This window comes from Aulonocara stuartgranti, assembly GCF_965226115.1.
Source record: "Aulonocara stuartgranti genome assembly, chromosome: 13".
In the NCBI taxonomy this organism is placed as follows: domain Eukaryota; kingdom Metazoa; phylum Chordata; class Actinopteri; order Cichliformes; family Cichlidae; genus Aulonocara; species Aulonocara stuartgranti.
In genome coordinates, this window is record NC_138949.1 from 946,649 (window position 1) to 965,000 (window position 18,352).

At 43.2% G+C, this 18,352-nt stretch overlaps 1 protein-coding gene across 2 annotated transcripts in view; it reads right to left on the reverse strand.

Moving 5' to 3' along the window:
* Positions 1-13,393, reverse strand: part of vps8 (VPS8 subunit of CORVET complex) — a 70,675-nt gene extending 57,282 nt beyond the window's left edge. For both annotated transcript variants that reach the window (XM_082556844.1, XM_082556843.1), the window contains exons 1-2: positions 13,256-13,393; positions 9,515-9,583 (exon numbers count right to left, since the gene is read on the reverse strand). In XM_082556844.1, coding sequence (XP_082412970.1) covers positions 9,515-9,583; positions 13,256-13,327 — 141 coding nt within the window. In that variant the 5' untranslated portion in view covers positions 13,328-13,393. The remainder of the gene's footprint in view (positions 1-9,514; positions 9,584-13,255) is intronic.
* Positions 13,394-18,352: the final 4,959 nt, after the last annotated feature.

The following is an 18,352-nucleotide window of genomic DNA, read 5'->3' on the forward strand; positions in this document are numbered from 1 at the left end:
TATTTCTTTGTGCCCCCCTCTCCCTGTTAATGCCCTACCTGCCCCCCTGGTTAAACTTTGCTAGAGCCGCCCCTGCACAGTTACCAGCTGTCAGCTACTTAGAAAAGGATCCTGGTGTTATTTGTCTCTCAGAAACAGTTCATAACTTCAACTCATTCATGTCACCTAAACCTGTTTCTCCATCACAGCTCTGATGGTTCAGTAAGGACATCTCCTGGTTTCATCCTCATGTTTCCCTCTCACCACATATCCAAACCGACATCCTGACCAGCAGCTTTACAGCTGTGGCTCCAGCAAACATCAGCTGATACTAGAAATTAATATTAAATAAATTCTAACAACAGCTGATCAAGCTTAAAAGTGCTGCTGCTGTTTACCGCGACATCCGCTGGTTTCCTCTTTCTGGCGCAAAGTGGGCGATAAACAAACAAGAGAGAAAAGCCGATCAGCTGATCATTGATCAGTTTCATGATTAAAGTAGAAACAGGAGAGGGAGGGGAGAGAATGAGAGAAGTAGATGCAACTGCGCAGCAAAGACAGAACAACTCCAGCTTTGTGTCTATTTTTTAATTCTAGTCCGGGACAAATCGCTTCCTTTTCACCTCAGTATGGAGCTCAGTCCAGCTGTGGCTCAATACATCAGTTGCTTAACGTGGAAATACACATCCAGGGATGAGCTTACACACCTCACTTCTCTGGGAGAGTTTTCCCCGAGATGAAATGCCGCAGTTAGGAAGCATGTAGGAGGCTCCAAATGCTCCAGACCGCCGTCTCGCAGACAACAGCCGCTCTGTCACGTGACACATGCTGCTCCGATGCGCCGAGCTGGGTTACGCCAAGTAGCGCGTTTTGTGAGGGGATTTTGTGATACTTTGGGTCGGATTACATTTTTTATTTCTCTCCGATATCCGATCCAGTAATTTAGGTCAGTATCGGAGCGATATCGATACGTCATATCGATCGGTCCATCTCTAACAAAAACTGAAAATCTGAACCAAAAGCCAGGGGCTACTGAATCCTGACTGAAACTCTCAAAACAAATCAAAACTCCACACCTGGCTCACAAACACCTGCACATCACTCACTACAGCATTTACTGACACTGATCATCTATTTTGGAAGCATTCTTCACTTTCATTAGACCACGTCAGCCGGTTAGGTACCCGAGTCCTAGCAGCGAAGGAGCTGTGCAGACATGTGACAGACTCTTTGGATCTCCTCGAGCTGCTGCAGTCATGAATAGTTCGGTTTCATCTTCCAGCTCCAGCCTCACCAACTGAGTGCAGCACACCACAGTCCTGGCTCCACAATGCTGTCGCCAGCTCTTCCCTTACTTTATGCTCAGTCGTTATCCCAGTTACTGACACAAGCTCACAATGTAAGACAGAGTGGCCTGGTCATCAGAAAGCACTAACCTACCAATCTCTGTAATTCTAACATAAGGAACCTTATGTTATTATGAAAAGGATTTCATTACCTCTTAAAAATGAGACCCTTTAGTTCTCATTGAGACTGTGCCTCACCAGCTGATCCTGTATTAGGCAACATGTGTTTTGTTGTTTTTTGCTCTCTCTCACCTGCCGGGGGCGGTGCTCAGTATGGGCTCCCGCCCCTGGCATCTCCACACCTACTGCCTACCCAGGTGATGGCAAGGCCTATTTAAGATGGCAGCACTGTGTTATTCGTCGCTGGATCGTTGAGCTATCAGCGCCAGTCACTCTGCTGGTTTGTATTAATAAACTGACTGTCTACTCTGCAAGGACTCCCGGTCTGCGCCTGAGTCCATTAACTAACACCTGACAGAGGCTTGGCTCGAACCACAGCACCGCTGCCCTCTCAAATCAGCTTTTATGTTCCCTTCTTAAAGTTGACCAGCTCACTGTGGTTGATGATTCTTCTAACACTGACCAAGTCATTGAATTTAGTCCCAGTCAAAACAGTGGGCACCACCCTCGACCGCGTTTTCACCCTGGATCTATCCTGTGTGTGTCCGTTTTACTGTTTTGTAAGGTATTTTTCACACTTCTAAAAGTTCTGCCTTCCCACAGGACATCTCGACACTTTTTCCTACCTGCTACATTTTCAGCTCTCTTCTCTCATTTGCCCATCTGAGCACCTACCTCTTTATTATCTTGGTGCTGGCCACAATACTTCAAAAACAGCCACTGTCACCCCTTTGCTTAACCCTCCCCACATTTTAAACAGTTGATGTCCTGATGTGCTCGGGTGAAAGAGAGAGTCTGACTTTGTTTCTGCTTGATCTGTGTGCAGCCTTCAACATCACTGAATTGGAATCTCTGGCACTGCTTTCATGTGGTCACATTTTGATCATTTCAGAATTCACATTAGCAATTACTCAAACCCCCCCCCCCATATCCATCACCGTCACTCCCTGATAGTAATGCATGAATGGTAAACATGAAATAGTCGGTTACAGCATGAAAGAAACACAAGTGGAGCTCCATTAGGCCTGGGCATCGTTGCTGATTTCTACAACCGATTCATTCTGATTCACAAGGTCAACTCAGAAATATAATTATGGTCATTTATCTTGGATATGTACTGTCAAGTAGGAACCTGCTACACCTTGTAAATTAAAAATATTTAACTCTGTTTCTCTGCAACTACAAACTGAGTGTAAACTGTCTAAGTATAACAAGAAAGCTGACACTTCATCACAGCAGACTGTGTCAAAGTCACTGAGGATAAAACACTGAGGTGTTCCTGGCCCGGTCTTTTGTAGCATATAACGCCCCTGACTATATGCTGCAGTAGATCAAAAATGGAAGAAAACCATGAATCAACATGTGAACATTACCTGATGCTGCTGAAGTGAAGCAGAGCAAACAGAGATTTTAGCTAAGCATTTTCCAATTTGGCACAATGTGTAAAAGCTGAAATTTCTTCAGTACTGAAAAGCAGAAATGGGGCTTTTTGACAGAGAAAAAACTATTTAATTTGAATAGGAATATCGATTTTTGTAACCCACCCCTATATTAGACGCACACAGCAAGGTGTCCTGTCACTGTGCAAGCGCTGGGATAAGTCTGAATGACATTATTCACTTTATGAAAACACAAATCAAGTCAAGTCAATAATCTGCTTTCCATGTCGGAGCTCCCCGATCATGTTTGTATGAAGGATGGGAACTCTCATTGCATCAGATCTAACATTTAACTTAACAACATTTTAACAGGATACAAGAATTATACACGTTATTAGATAAGGATACACTAGACCAGCGGTCCCCCACCTTTTCTGCTCCACGGACAAGTTTAATGTCCGACAATATTTTCATGGACCGGCCTGTAAGGTGTGGCGGATAAAAACAACTAAATAACATGATACGCCCGACACAAAAACTTCTATAAATATGATAATAAACAAGAATTCACCGTGTCCCACATAGCGAGCAGGTCTGGCTCAGATCTGGTATCACGCCGGCACTGCTGGCTGACGCCTGGCATGATGAGACGTAAGTCATCCAGATACAGGCCAGGCCTGGCATAGATGGCACTGTCTTATAGCACATCTGTCCTGATTGTGGTGTATGTGGCCCAGGCCCATAGAAAACAGGTCTGGCCCGGATCTGCCATCAAGCTGGCACTTCTGACTGACCGGTGTCATGGCTGAGTGTATGTCAACCAGATGTGGGCCAGGTCTGGCAATGATGGCAGTGTTTATGTTCCTATTTTCCGGGAGAGTAGAACAGCACTATATAAGAATCAGTCCATTCACTGTCTGAACAGAGGTTTGTCATGTTACTTTTGCACTGTTATGTTCCGGCACATGTTGTCATTACATGGCTTGATTAAGGGATACATTAGGCTGACATCTGAGGCCAGAGCTGAAACTGTTCAGGGCCAGCAGTGTGCCTGCAACTGGCCTTGTGCTGGCCCATGTGTGGGCCACCTCTGGCAAACCTGATTGATCTGGGCCATCAAAAGGCAGTCATTCTTTGCGGTATGTGGGCCATGTGTAAACACATTGTGTGGGCCAGATCCGGGCCATTCCAGTTTTGCTATGTGGGGTGATTGTGTAACTTTATTAGCAGCCTCCTCCTGAAATGCGCCAACAACATTGAGAGTAACATCCTCCTCTGTGCCCCTTAATGCACTCTCGTCGTTATGGTAACGCGTAAATTTTTTTTTTTAAATAAGTGAGTCTGAAGCTGGAAATCTAATGGGTGATGTTGAATGTTATCGGTGTATATGAACCACAGGTTAGATGTCAGTTTAAGGAGAAAGACTACTTCCAGAGTAAGATGGATTAAGTAGGACACAGTGTCCACAGGGGAGAGAGTGGGGACTGGAGAAGACTTCAGTGGACATGTAGGTGAAGAAAACAGATGTGATGAGGAGGTGTTCAGTAGGTATGGTATTAAGGAGAGAAATGCAGAAGGACAGATGTTGGTGGATTCTGATACTTCAGAAGGATGTGGAATATAGCATAGCAAGGCTAGCATGACAGTGGACACAGGAGGATCATATGCAGAAGGGGAGACTGTAAGGTGGTGTCAGAGGGGAATGCAGCCAGGCTCTGTCAGATGGCAGTCTGTAGAATGGCTTCAGACATTAAGAAGACAAAGCGAGTGAAGGCAGAGGCAAGGATTTAAATGGTGGAGGTTGAAGGAGGAGGAATAGTCCACAAAGTTCAGGGAGGAGCTGAGAAAGCACGACTGGAGTGCTGAGGAACTTCTGGTGTATCCTGTTGGACAGAGGAAGGAGAACATGAAGTTTTGGTGATACAGGAAAGCATTCACAGGAAGAGGTTGGCAATGAGAAAGTTCAACAGTCATGGAGATGAACAAAGTAGACAGGAGTGCTGGGAGGCTAGATGTACAACAAAGAGGGAGATGGCAAAGGAAAAGCGTTATGTGAGAACGAACACTGTGGAAAGAGAAAAGGAGTGGGTTCACCACAGCCAAGGTCTAGACACACGTGCAGAGGAGGGAGAAAGGATTTGGACAAAGGATCTCGAAGATAGAGCAGCCAGCAAGGACAGAGAAGGTTCCTGGATGTAGCAATGGAAGACATCAGGGGGGTTGGTGTGAGAGAAGAGGATGCTATGGGTAGGCTGAGACAGAGCCAGGCGATCTGTTGTAGTGACCACCAAACGGAAAAGCCGAAACACGTCATAGAAGTAAGATTAAGGCATTTATGAGTGTTACATTTTCACTATTCCCAATCCAAACGAAAACAGTCTTGCTGGGATACAGATCTTTCTCAGCTTTAACACTGCACACCCATCTGGTCACACAAGTCAGTGCAAGGCTTGTTCCCATGAGGAAAACTCCAGTGTGGGTCTGAAACGTGAGACCCTGCCAGAATGTCAAACTATGTCTGAATCACAGAGAACTTTGATCATTTGTTATTTCGCGAGAATTTGCTCTCGTGACTGCTTTTTTTAAGCTCTTAACTCTGTATGGCATGACAACTAACCACAGCATATGGTAAAATAGAGTGTTTCCTATCTCTATACCACCTGCAGAATATTTTTATTTCTTTCACTAAGCAGCCACTTTGTGTCAGGGAGTTAACCGGTAAGTAGCCAATATCACATTTCTAATGTGCTCTGCTTTGATTAGATTATATGCACCCACATGCTTACTTTGGCGTCCTTTCAAGGGCACTTTGAATAAGCAAACACCGTTTGTCATCAAGTCACTGTAGTCTACTGTCAGTTTGGAAGAAAAATGAATCGTAATCAGATTACAGACACTCCTTTTCTACACAGAGTAACAGTAACAGCCCTCTTATTTGTCCAGTACAGGTGCCTGCATCACAAAACTGTTACACCATCAAGCAACAGCAAGAAGTCACTGCAGCTGATGAAAAACTATTTAAATTGAGAAACAAAAGTGCTTTCACCTCTTACACCAGACACAGAACAACATCCACACATAAAAGCTATCAGTTGTTATTAGCCAACCAGCTAAAGTATTAAGTCACAACATATGCCTCCGTCTTTTATTATCCTGGCACACAAGTAGGCGTGCCAGGATAAGAAAGATAACACATTAAAGTGGAAAGATTAGCCTGAGTAACAGGCCAGAGTAAGACTGAGTAAGCTTTGCAAAAGCCTGAGGCACAGCACATTTATCTAGCTGCTGTTTACTTCCCCAAGGACACTTTGGTTAATGACTGCCCACTTTAAAATCTACTGGCTTTTATTTTGCTGTATAGTTGCTGGACATGCATGCAATTTAACCGCTATGGGAATGTTCAGTCAAAGGGTCGGACAACTGACAACGGCTTTCCTCTATAGCCGGAGCTGAGAATCTAACACATAAACCCAGGAAACTTTAACTAAAGGTTACATCTACAAGTAACTAATTACAATTACAATAGTATAACAAGTAATCAAGAGGAATTAAATACGTGGACTTCCTTATTCTTATTTATCTACATAATTACCATGGTTGATTTCAAAGCGTGAACAGTCACGTTGACCCATTCATTAAATATTTGTGGGAAAGTGCAGCGTGACGACGTGTTTTGCCAAATGATAATAACACAAAACACTCATCATCCACCATCCTGCAGCATCTGACTGAAGCCTTAAATACTGTGCATAAAAATATTTATGTGAAACACACACTGCACAACCACCTGTGTCACAAGACAAGGCGTGAAACTTGCACTGAGATACTAACGGTACAGTTTGGTATACTTTGTTGTGTATTTTGTATGTTTTTGGACAAAGACACCATAGTCGTCATTTTCCTACGTACGTGTCCACAATACATTTTAAATCAAGCAATCAAGATGGAACTGACTTTCAGTTTTCATTCCACAGTTTCAAAAAAGAATTGCATTAACTGTTTACAGACATTGTTAAACCTTTAAGACCTACCACAGAACCAAGTCCGCCAGAGCTTATATTATATTTTTACCTGCTGTGGAGCCATTTTTGGGAGCATTTCAAGTTGCTATACATCAATACAACCATTATAGCCCAAATCTTAATAATATGTCTGCATTATGTGCATAGCAATTACATAAAACTGCAAAGAATGCGATAAACTACAAAAAATTGAAAATCGTTTTTGTTTTTTTAACATATATTTCTAGTTAGAGAAATTTAAGAGGCTTATCCCTCAAAACTGTAAATACAAAAAAGTTGCACAAAATAGTTTCCCACCACAGGAAACTTAATTTAAGTGTCTTCATAGTTTTATTTTTGAAATACACCAATTTTTATACACTGCAGGAAAAACGAAAATAAATATTATACTGCAAATTTGCAAAAAAAAGCAGCATCTGCATCAAAATAAACTATTTCCAGCTGTGCAATATGAGTCCTAAGCATCCCAGAAACCACACAGAAAGTCATAAAGTCAAACATAACTTTTAAAAACACCAGTATAGGCTCATAAGGCCACGATGGTAAAAAACTACATTTCCGCAAAATGACGTCACTTCCGGTTTCGGGCAGGTCATGGTGGACATGCGATAGTTCGCGCTGATGGACGGAGGAAGTGTTACAAACAGCTGATCGGATCAGCAAAGCGTGTTTCTGGAATATTATGTTTTTGTTGCTGCGAGTGCTTTTTATGCAGTTTTTGCAAAGCTATATGTGGAAGGAAACTGTGACCGAGGACAAGCTGATGGCATAAGATGTAAGTACAACTCCTCCGGTTTCATATGCAGAAAAAATTATTGCGCTAGCTTACGTGGTTGCAGAACACCCGGATTTAAAAATAGTTACGCAAAATGGAGCGTGCCGGCTCTGACCGGTTTTAAAGGGTTAAACCCAGTCTCTCATTTCCATCATCTCTACAGAAACGACACCCATTCCAATTATTTTAAAGCACCGCCTTTGATGAAGCAATCAATGTGCTGTGGGTTGGTGTCTTGCAGCGTCTATCACCCTCAGACCAATGTGTTGGTGGAGCAGCTGGATAAAACTCCACAATTCTCAAGGATGAATGCATTTGGGATCACTGCCCAGACCCTCTGCTGTTGGGAGCTACACCAGGCCTCCACAGGACTTTCTCCCTTTGAGTTACTCTATGGCAGGGAGCCGCGGGGGTGTTTAAAGAAAACTGGGAGGAAAGTCCAAGCCCACCTAAGAAATACATTCAATAAGTTCTGGACTAAAGCTACACACAGTGGGGAGGTTGTCATTGGAGAACAGGAACCCAACAGAGGGGCTAGGCCCAGACCATCTTTACCAAGAGGTAAAGTGCTGTGCTGCTCCCTTCCTCTAGCTCAAAGTTACTCGCCAAGTGGCAAAGAGCCATGGTGGGGGACGCTGACCTCCTCAAAGCATCGAGAGAAGCTAAATCCACTTCTCTGGCGAGCCTGGTGAAGGGAAAAAATAAGCTGGGGCCGGGGACGCCATGTTTCACTATTCCCACCTCCCTCCATTGTGAGGACTATCTCACACAGGCCCAGAGAGCGGATGTTGCTGCAATGCAACAGCGTTTTGCAGATGTGTTCTCCATCCTGCCTGGTTGTACCACTCACATAGAGGACAATTTTGACAGGCGCCCTGGCGTGATGGTGTGCTCACGGCCCCATCAGTTACACAAAAGACAAATTGTTAAGATGGAAAAGGCGGAGGTGCTGAAAATGGGACTAATAGAAGATTCACGCCCCACAGTTTTTGTGGTGAAGAAAGATGGGTCTATATGGTTCTGTGTTGACTACCATAAGACCTGAACGAGGTCTCACAGTTTCATGCGTATCCCATTCCCCGGGTCGACGGGGTGGTTGATTGCTTTCGCCATTACCTCCTGGGGCGCTCTTTCACCATCTGGTCAGATCAAACCCTGCTGCAGTAGCATGAAGCATGAAGCATGCCAACAGCCAGATCACCCAGTGCTATCTGGCCTTACAGCCTTTTAAGTTCAAGCTGGTCCATAGGCTGGGGGTACACATAGTCACTGCTGATCATGGTGGGCTAGGCTGCACGGCTCCCCGGCCTAAGTCAGAAGTGGGGGTATGGGACAGGGTGTGGTCTGTGGCTCAGCTGCAGGGAAGGGGAGGAGCAGTGGGTTCACGGTGTGGCGTCATCAGCTAATTATGCGTCTTCTGATGATAGAGCAGTGATTGGCTGAGCTGGAGTGTGGCAGCTGGAAAGGTGTGGAGTGGACTGACTGAAAAACACTGTAAATAAACATACACTTGGGTGTGGTTTAGCTCAGTGGGATGAGCGGGCAACCGTATGCCATATGGCTGAGAGCGGCGGGCCCGGGCTCAGGGTTTGAGTCCGACCCGCGGACACATCCCCCCCTCACTCTCTCCCTCTGCTTTCCTGTCAGTCTTCACTGTAACTATCCAATAAAGCCAGAGAAAGGCCTAAAAATAATCATTTAAAAATAAACATTTCATTGGCAACGAGAATATGATTCCCAGAGTCTCGTGAAAACATGAATATTGATGTTTAGCATGATTTAAACGTGTGTGTTTGTGTCATCGTTTGATCATTTTAATGATATATTTGCTTTTCTTACCACAACACATAGAAAGCTTTGTAGCTAATTATAAACACTTTTTACATGGAATACCTCATTGAGAATGCTTTCCAGTGTGGGAGGTGTGTCCACTTGTGGAATGTCAAACTCCTTATCATCAATCTGAGAACAAAAGTCAAACAGAAACATACAGGATCAGAACGCTGCACTAGTGTCTCGGTGTCCTGCTTTAACTTATCATGTACACAATGCATTTTAGCACAACACAAGAGAGCATGCAGCACAATTATGACTGCAATTTATAATAATCAATTGTAATTTGTGACTGAACATTCTTCAAACTAAGCTTTGCTTTGCAAGGAAAACACATTTGTGAGCAGCAGAGTTGAGTATGTGGGTAGTGCCCATGCAAAACCAGCTTGTTTTGCTATTTACTTTATTTGTTGTTTGGTGCTGTTTGATGCCCGGAGTCTAAAGAATCAAGCTACATTTGCAACTTAACACTTTTTCCATTTAACAAACTGGAGCTTCAGGAGCATGTGGAAGTTTTAATCACTGGACTGGTTCAGGACAGTCTGACTGTGGAAGCCGAGGCCAAAGGTGCTTAAGCCACATAAACCACCTGTGTAAAGAGCTGCAGACTGCAGTTTACAGACTTATCCCGTCCAGCCATTACAACTTAAAGGAAAGTTTTCACTGCTGTTATTGAGTCTGAAGGTTGATTTTATATGGACAACAGCTGATGCACTTCTGCCCATGAGGAGCACAGACTTCATTTCTGCTGCTCCTCTAAATTTCTTCTCTGTAAGAATTATGAGTCTGTGTGCTAAAAGAATTCTTTGACACTATTTCCCTTTTTCAGCAGATCGAGCTCCTGCAGACTCCAGATGAAACGTCCACTCTGTGTGGCTCTCACAGCAAACACTCGGTCACATCCAATAGAGACGACTGTGCTGCGGTTTGCAGACACGTGTAACAAAGCTTCCATACACAGCTTTGCATAATGGACACATGTAACGACAGCTGCTCCATCCTGAACTCTCTGCTCTTTAAGCCCAACATACATGACAAGTACTGCACTCTGTGTGTACACATGCTTAGATGCAGCTGACCAACAGATGGCAGCATTAGATAGCTACACTGTATTATGACAGCCTTCCATAAATATGTGCTAAGGTTACAATGCAGGGCTATGTTACTAAGATTACTTTACATGACAGCAGCACAGTGTCTTGTGAAGCCTGTTAGGAATGTCTCAGTTGAAGGAAGAGACCCTACAGAGTAGAAAAGCACATTTTAATTACTGCTGAAACACAGTCCACTGTGTAATATCATAATTAGGGGCAGATCCTTCTGACAGAGAGCAGAACGAAAAGCAGTCAAAATCCAGAATGAGCTTTGACTGTCCTCATGAAGCCAGAAGACTCCTTGAAAAGCTGCTGACTGTCTAACTCCAACTGAGGTTGTAGGCTTCAGGAGGCAGCTAACACAAAGAAAGAGCTCAAAGCCCAAAGCTGCTTTTCCATTTATGGATCAATTTTCTGATACTTACTAATGGAAGATTTGTTTTCTTTCAGTTGCCGTCTCTTTTGTTTCTCTTAATGCAGGCAAATGCTTGTGCAATTAAATTAAAAGAACCCATCTTTTTGCCCACATTGTCTAGAAAGTCTTGCTCCTCAAGCAAACAGCAGCCAAATGGCCAATCTAGCAGGATCCCCTAAGAACTTGCTATTACTTCATCATGATTTAATCACACAGCTTGATTCACTGAACACAGATTCAGGTGCTGGAAACATTTCCCAGGACATTTCTTTGAGATTGACATGATAGAGCTGGTGCAGTACAATGCAAATGTCCCATCACGTCCCAAAGCTGCTCTGTTTGGATCTGTTGGCTGTTTAGGCCATCTGAGTACAGTGAACTCATCATCATATCTGAGCTGATATGAGATGGTGTTATCCTCCTGGAAGCAGCCATCAGAGAATGAGCACAGTGCTGTCATAAAGGGATGCTCTTGTGCATATCGTGGTTGTAACAAGTGGTGACTGACTTCTTCTTGCATTCCTAACAGCACGAAGCAGACTCGCCATTCTTCCCAGTCCTTTGACAACAGCAACTCCCAGGGAAATACCCAGGAAATTATGCACTAAATTCATACCATGTGATTGGCTGATTTAAGAATTCCCATTCAAATGCAGTTAAACAATTGTACTTAATTGTACCCAATGAAGTGGACAATTAGTGTTTCTTAGGAAAATCTGAGATCATGTATTAGAAGAACTAAAAAGAAATGCATCTGTGCACTGAAGGTGTTTTTGCAGAGGACAATGAACACTGTTTTATACAAGACTAATGCTGAGAGTGTAAAAAATGTCATTTAAAAATGCAACAGCTCATCTTTTGCTTTTAAAAAAGGAACATTCTCCTTAAAACTGACCACAGATGCACCGATCAGCCAGGGACAAGAATCTTCACCATGTTTTGGGCCCTGACCAGTGACGGGCCAGGCAGCCTCGCATATATTATTATGAACCATTTGATTTTAAGCATGCACAGCACTTGCTCAGCGGCACAATGTCACTCACACATTCACAGAACAAGCTAACATGTGGTTAGCGTGGAAGCTCTTTGCTGTGAGTGCAGAAACAAAGCAAACTGCAAAAATGTGCGTGACAACAAACCTCAGACACTAAATCACGTTCAGTCAGCTGAACTTTAAAGATGGTAACAAAGTGGATACAATTAACAACATCCAGAGCTCAGAGGCAGCTAGCCTCATCATGAGGACCCAAGAAGGTTAAAGGACAATTGGGGAGAAAACGAAAAAAGCACTGATTTCCTGTTATATGCTGAAGTTAGAAACCTCTGATGGTAAACGATGGACACACTTGACATTTGTTTTGTTACAAAAATCTCTGCACTTGCTTTTGTCTGGTGAGGTAAAGGTGGGAGGCTGTACACCAGCTTATTCTCTCTTCATCTGCTGCAGCTCTCCAGTAGCAGTGCATGTTTTCAGTTGTTTCAATGACAGAAGATCATGGAGCTTACAGCACTTTGGGGAAAATTAGAATTATTTCTCTTTTTATAACAAATATTTTGCATTGAAGAAAAGTTGTTGGGTTTTTTGCTTTTCTTTAATGTCAGTTAAAGCTCTTAGAAAGAAAACTGGAATCTGCAAAAAGGACCAGGTCAAACTAAGGAAAAGAGAAAAGCAGAAATCGGATGATCTCTATGACTGTCTTATTGCCAGTCTGGGGAATCGATGTTTTCGTTTAGATAAACTGTGCCACGTCCCGACAGCACAGTGAGAACTACTTGATTACATCCCAAAAGGTTGATTCTGCTCATCTGGACGTAAAACCAGTTCATTCTAAGCGTGTGCAACACATTAACTTTTGGGGATTTCCTCACCTGGATGATTGCGCATGCGTCACATGACAGCTGTCACACTTTAACATACAGCCTTGGTCATAAATGGGCTCACCAAGCTCACCTTGAAAACAGTAATGCTGGTATGGGCTTTCATCACTACATTACATCATATTATGCAATTTGAAAAAGTGTAAACAAACAGGCGCCACTGGGCCTCATTTTGAGCCATCGGAGGATAATCATGATCGTTATTAACACGGCGTTTCTGCCCGTTCACGTCAGAGGCCCGTGCGTTGGTGATTTATTGCAGTCGCATGTCATTCTTTCACACCTAGATCAAGGTGTAGTCCAGCTCTTCATGCACCTGTAAACGTCACCGCTGTCAGCTGAACTACACCCCAGCGGAGTTCGTGCTCCCGCTAACCCCACACAGCAAAGCAGGACGAATAAAGAGCCTCTCACCGAGTCCACCTCCATCAGGTTCAGCTGGGAAGAGGCAGACAGTAGGCTGTGGGAGTCCGGGGAATGCGACATGTCTCTGTTTACACGGACAAAACTCGGACCGCTGCAGAAAACAGAGGCGCTTTCCGTATATTGATCTACGCATGCGCGACAATGCGTAGACAATTCAAATCGGAACTCGAAATGGGTTTTACGCCCTTCCTTTCACAATAAAAGCGCAGGACATACAGTGAGTGAACTCGGCTCAATCCTCCCAGTGACCCTGTGGACCAGTGGAAATAAAAGGATGGACAGACATTACCTCGTTAAATGAACTCTGGCTATAAAGCCTATTTAATGATCAATGAAAAAAATGTTTAAAACAAACTTTTAAAAGTAACTGCACAAACAAAGAAAAATTTGTGTAATTACCAATCAAATCATAAGAAATATTCACTGATATTGTATAATACGTGTCTCTTTAGTTGTACACTAAACATATTTCACACAAAATATTTTCATCTGTTTTAAAAAAATACAGTAATATATGCTTATGAGGTTTGGCTTGAATTCAAACTCTGCTTTGTACATTCTGCATTTCAGAAAAAAATCACAAAGAAAATTCCTTACAAAATGCACACACAAGAAGCTTAAAACTCTCCTGCAACTGAAGAGTTTTAACTGATGTAAGGAAAGACAACCACTTTGTAGAAACAAGCAAAAAATAGATGCAGATACTGCTACTGAGGTATTTTAATCAGAATCTCAATCATAAATTCTTTTCAAAATAAAAAATATATGTAGATTTTATAAAGGATAGTAAAATCACTGTCTCACTCCCTGGGGATGGTATGTGTTCCTCAAGCTCCTCGCGAGTTTGAGGGATCTGTGCATCTTAGCTGATCCTAGGACTGCACTCTTCTGGACAGAGACCTCTGATGTTGTTCCTGGAATCTGCTATAGCAACTTTTCTACTTTTGGGAGTTATAGCTCATAATGTTCCTATTATCACTGAGACCTTCCTTCAACATCTGCTCCAACTGGTCCTGCAGTCCCTGGTAATTCTCTGGTTTCTCTTTTCTTTCTTCAGACTTTATCCTTCAAGCTCGGGTCCTCTACCAGACGCCTGGGAGCTTGACAATCCTCCGATCCTCCACCTCTCTGTCAGCCCTTGGTATTTTTCATTGATCATTTATTTCGAGCATTTGCGTACATATAAACAAAATAGAGCATGTATACAGGAAGGAAAACACTGTCTCCTAGTACAACAGGTGCTCGAAAAGGAGTGAGAAGAAGTAATTCTTATATATCTGTGAAGGTTCTCAGTTATCCAGGTCATTGACGCTTTTCTTTCCAAGGAGCTTGCAAAGAAAAGCGTCTGGACTTCTTTAAGTTGCTTGAAGACGTTTCACGTCTCATCCGAGAAGCTTCTTTAGTTCTAAGGTCAAATGGTGGGGAGCCCCAGATTTAAGCCCAGTGGGAGTGTCCGCCTGCGGAAAATACAGAGACATGCTACAAATGTGCTCACAGAGAGAACTCAGAGAAACCAGACAGACATGGGCACGTGACTGGGTAAACAAACATGAGGACACTCATAAACAAACCAGAAATCTATCATAAATAACAAACTCAGAAGCACTAGAAAACTAGAACACAAATATCGCATACTTTCAAAGAAATAACCCAAAATTCCAAAACCAAACTGAAAATACTGGGTCAGTGATCCAGGACCATGACAGGGTGCTCTGCTGAGCAATCTAAATCCCTCGATGATCCCAGCTCAGCCACAGGTACCCACAGTTTAACATCACTGTCAACACTGCAGGAGACTCTGGAGACAGACTAAGGATGAACATATGTAGTCTCCACTCTTACAGTGTTCACAGGTCAGCATCTGTGTTTCTTCTGATATTTAGTAAAAACTTGTCTTAAGCTGTAATGCAATACAGCATTAAAGCTGTTAATCCATCGGCTGGATCATGGATAGAGAGCTGGAAGTGTACGGAGGTGGAGTCCTGCTCCTAAATGAAGTTTTCCCTTTGACTGTCTTTTTAATTCCCTGAAGCAGCTGGTTGCAGTGGAAGCTTAGCGTCTGTTTCAAACACATTTTTGAAAATATTTTCTTCTTGGCCTTTTATTGGCTTTATTGACAGAGACAGTGAAGAGATGACAGGAAGGAAAGCAGGGGGAGAGAGGAGGAAGCGATTACGTCTTTAAGGCATCTCAAGCATGCTCAATCATCCAGGTAAGTAAATTTCCAAAAGTTCTTTCTGTTAATCTGGAAATCTGGAACTCACATCACTTAGTAATGACAACAACATTATCATCCTTCCGGCAGACAAGGGGTGTCGTGGTCTGGGTGGTTTTCCACAGCATCAGCTCCTCCCCACTGGGTGGAGTCTTTGTTGTTCCTCACCTGATGGCAATCGGACCAGCAGTATTTATGACCGGCGCACTCAACTGGTCTTCGCCAGATTATCTGCCAACTTTACCTCTGAAAACCACCTACCAAGCTCTCCTGGATACCAGTTTGCCGCCACCGGTAACCCCTCTCCGTTTTGGAGCTGCCATTCTCTCCTGCCTGCCTCCCTGCATTGCATGCAGCACCCACCTGGACCTCTCCTGCCTCCCCCCTCCACGCAACCCCCACCTGCAAGCTTGTAAGACAGCTCAGTGTACTATTTTTTAGATTCACTCGCAACCCTCTGTGGGATTCCCCTGACTGCTCTGTCCTCTGTTTCAGTGCCCGGGCCCGCCACAGTTTTCCCTGCCCAGTACCTGCACCCAGTTATCCCTGCCATCTAGTTATCATCACAGTATTTTCTCTCGCCTCAGACATCTAGTTTATGTTCATTGATTCTAGTCTGCACTTTCTGTTAGCCTCTGAGCATTGTAAAAATAAAGTCTCTTTTCGTTACACCTCACCCCTGGCCTCCGGTTTTGAATCTGCGCTTGAGTCCATCCCATGTCCACGGGCCACTGCGCCTGACAAGGGGAGGTGCACAGTTTTGCTAAACCAGAAAGACTATCATGAGAAAATACTTATGAGCCCCTGAAACGAGACCCAGGAAGTGGCTACAGGAAGGATAGACTGTCTGAGGCAGTTAGAACAAGACGAGGCTACTACCTCATACCACAGGCTGCACCCAGGGGAAGCTACACCAAGTCTGTACGGGTTCAGCTCAACACTGCCATTATTGTCCCTCACATAAATATTGTGAATGTTGACATTGTTGACATTGCCATCACTGACACGGTCAACATCTGGTTCATTCATTCATTCATTCCATGAATGAATGAATGAATGAACCAGCCTCCAAAAATGTTATTATAGATACCAAGATAAAGATTGTTCAGTTCAGTAAGAGTGCACTATTAGGTTCATAAGCTGGTCCCTGATCTCCTCTTGGAAACATTTCTGGGTTAACCTGTCGGCCTCCAAGATCATTTTATCTTTTAATTAGCATTCATAGCTGCTGAAAATCAGTTATTCATCAACTTCAAGACTGAATACATGTGCTTACCATTACGGTTATTTAGTGATCCATCTGCTCTTCCACTCATTTTGACTACAAGGAACACAAAACAACAATGGTCACTAAACCTCAACTCAGAATGTTCAGAGAATTTGCTTTTTTGTGATAACTTCAGGCTGCGTCCACACGTACACGGCTATGTTTGAAAACGGAAAAATCCTGTCCACATGTGCAGTTTTGAAAAAATATCTCCTTCCACATGTAAACTCTAAAAACAAAGTCAAACACTGTCAAGAACACGCCAAATCTTAACTGTGTAGAAATGTTGGCCAATCAGAAGTCTAGAAGCCTGGGAGGAAAACCTCTCAAAACCTCACGTACTTCTGTACAATGTAGCTGCCATCACCAGTGTGTGAGTGTGTGTGTGAATGGGTGGATGACTGAATGTAGTGCAAAGCGCTTTGGGTCCTTAGGGACAAATACAGGCCATTTACCATTTCTGAAAAGTGTTTTTCTTTTCCTGGAAAAGCCGCTAATTTTGTGTTACTTTCACGTGTCTTCATCCTTTCAAATGTTAATAACTAAAGACAGCATTTTGGCTAGAATACACTCACAACTTTGGAATGGGCAAAATGCATACAGCATACATAAATGTATTTATTTATTTTATTAAATTTATTCCAAACCGACGTCAGGATTTGGGTTGTGAGAGCGTCTGTGTAGAAGCCCCGTCTGATGCGCGCTCTGATGCCTCTGTCTTTCTAAATGGAGGCACAGTAACTGTGTGTGTATATGTCAGCATGTATAAACTGCAGATACTAAGATTAACAGCAATAGTATTTTGTCACAGCGTGACGTCAAAAACGGCGCACACCTTTCAGTGACTCAATCTGCTGTTTAGGTGTGGACGAAAGCCCCAAATGCATTATTTACATTTTTTTTAATTTATTCCAATAGTTCCTGTAAAGTTCTACTCTAAGAGATTCGTCTCGGCCTTCACGCAGGATTAAAGCTCAATAATGAGTACACACACACAATATAATACGTTTCTTTATGACTGTTAGGCAAAAGTGAAGAGAACCCAAAGTTATCACAACATATATCCATTGATATGGTCACTAATCTTTCCCGGAGGCATCACTATGGCAACAAAACAACAAGCATTAAATGAGGTTCCAAACGACAACAACCAAGCTGTTTTCAGCGCTTAATATTTAACACTTCTTTGTTCTAAACTTTATTTGTACAAATCTGTGATGCTGATGTGCACAACCTGGGACTCTGCTGTGAGTGGTGTACTTCGACAGCAAAGAGCTGAAGCTTATGGTGGCGGCTGCAGCCGTCGATATTGTTGTCTTGTTTATCTTTATTTTACTGTATCAGTAGTCACCTCATGTATGGATTGGATCTGAGAGTGGTTTACCCTTTTTTATATATCGTTGCAGACAGTGAAGGCGCTGCGTGGGAAACTCACCTTTTTTTCTTGTCGCTTTTTGCATGCACCTCGTTGCCTGAGTGGAGAGGGCACTGAAGATTTTCCTTTTTATACTGTTTTGCCCAGTTGGGGTTCAGGGTGAGTTGCCGCCAGAGATGGGCAGTAATGTGTTACAAGTAATGCGTTACTGTAATCTGATTACTTTTT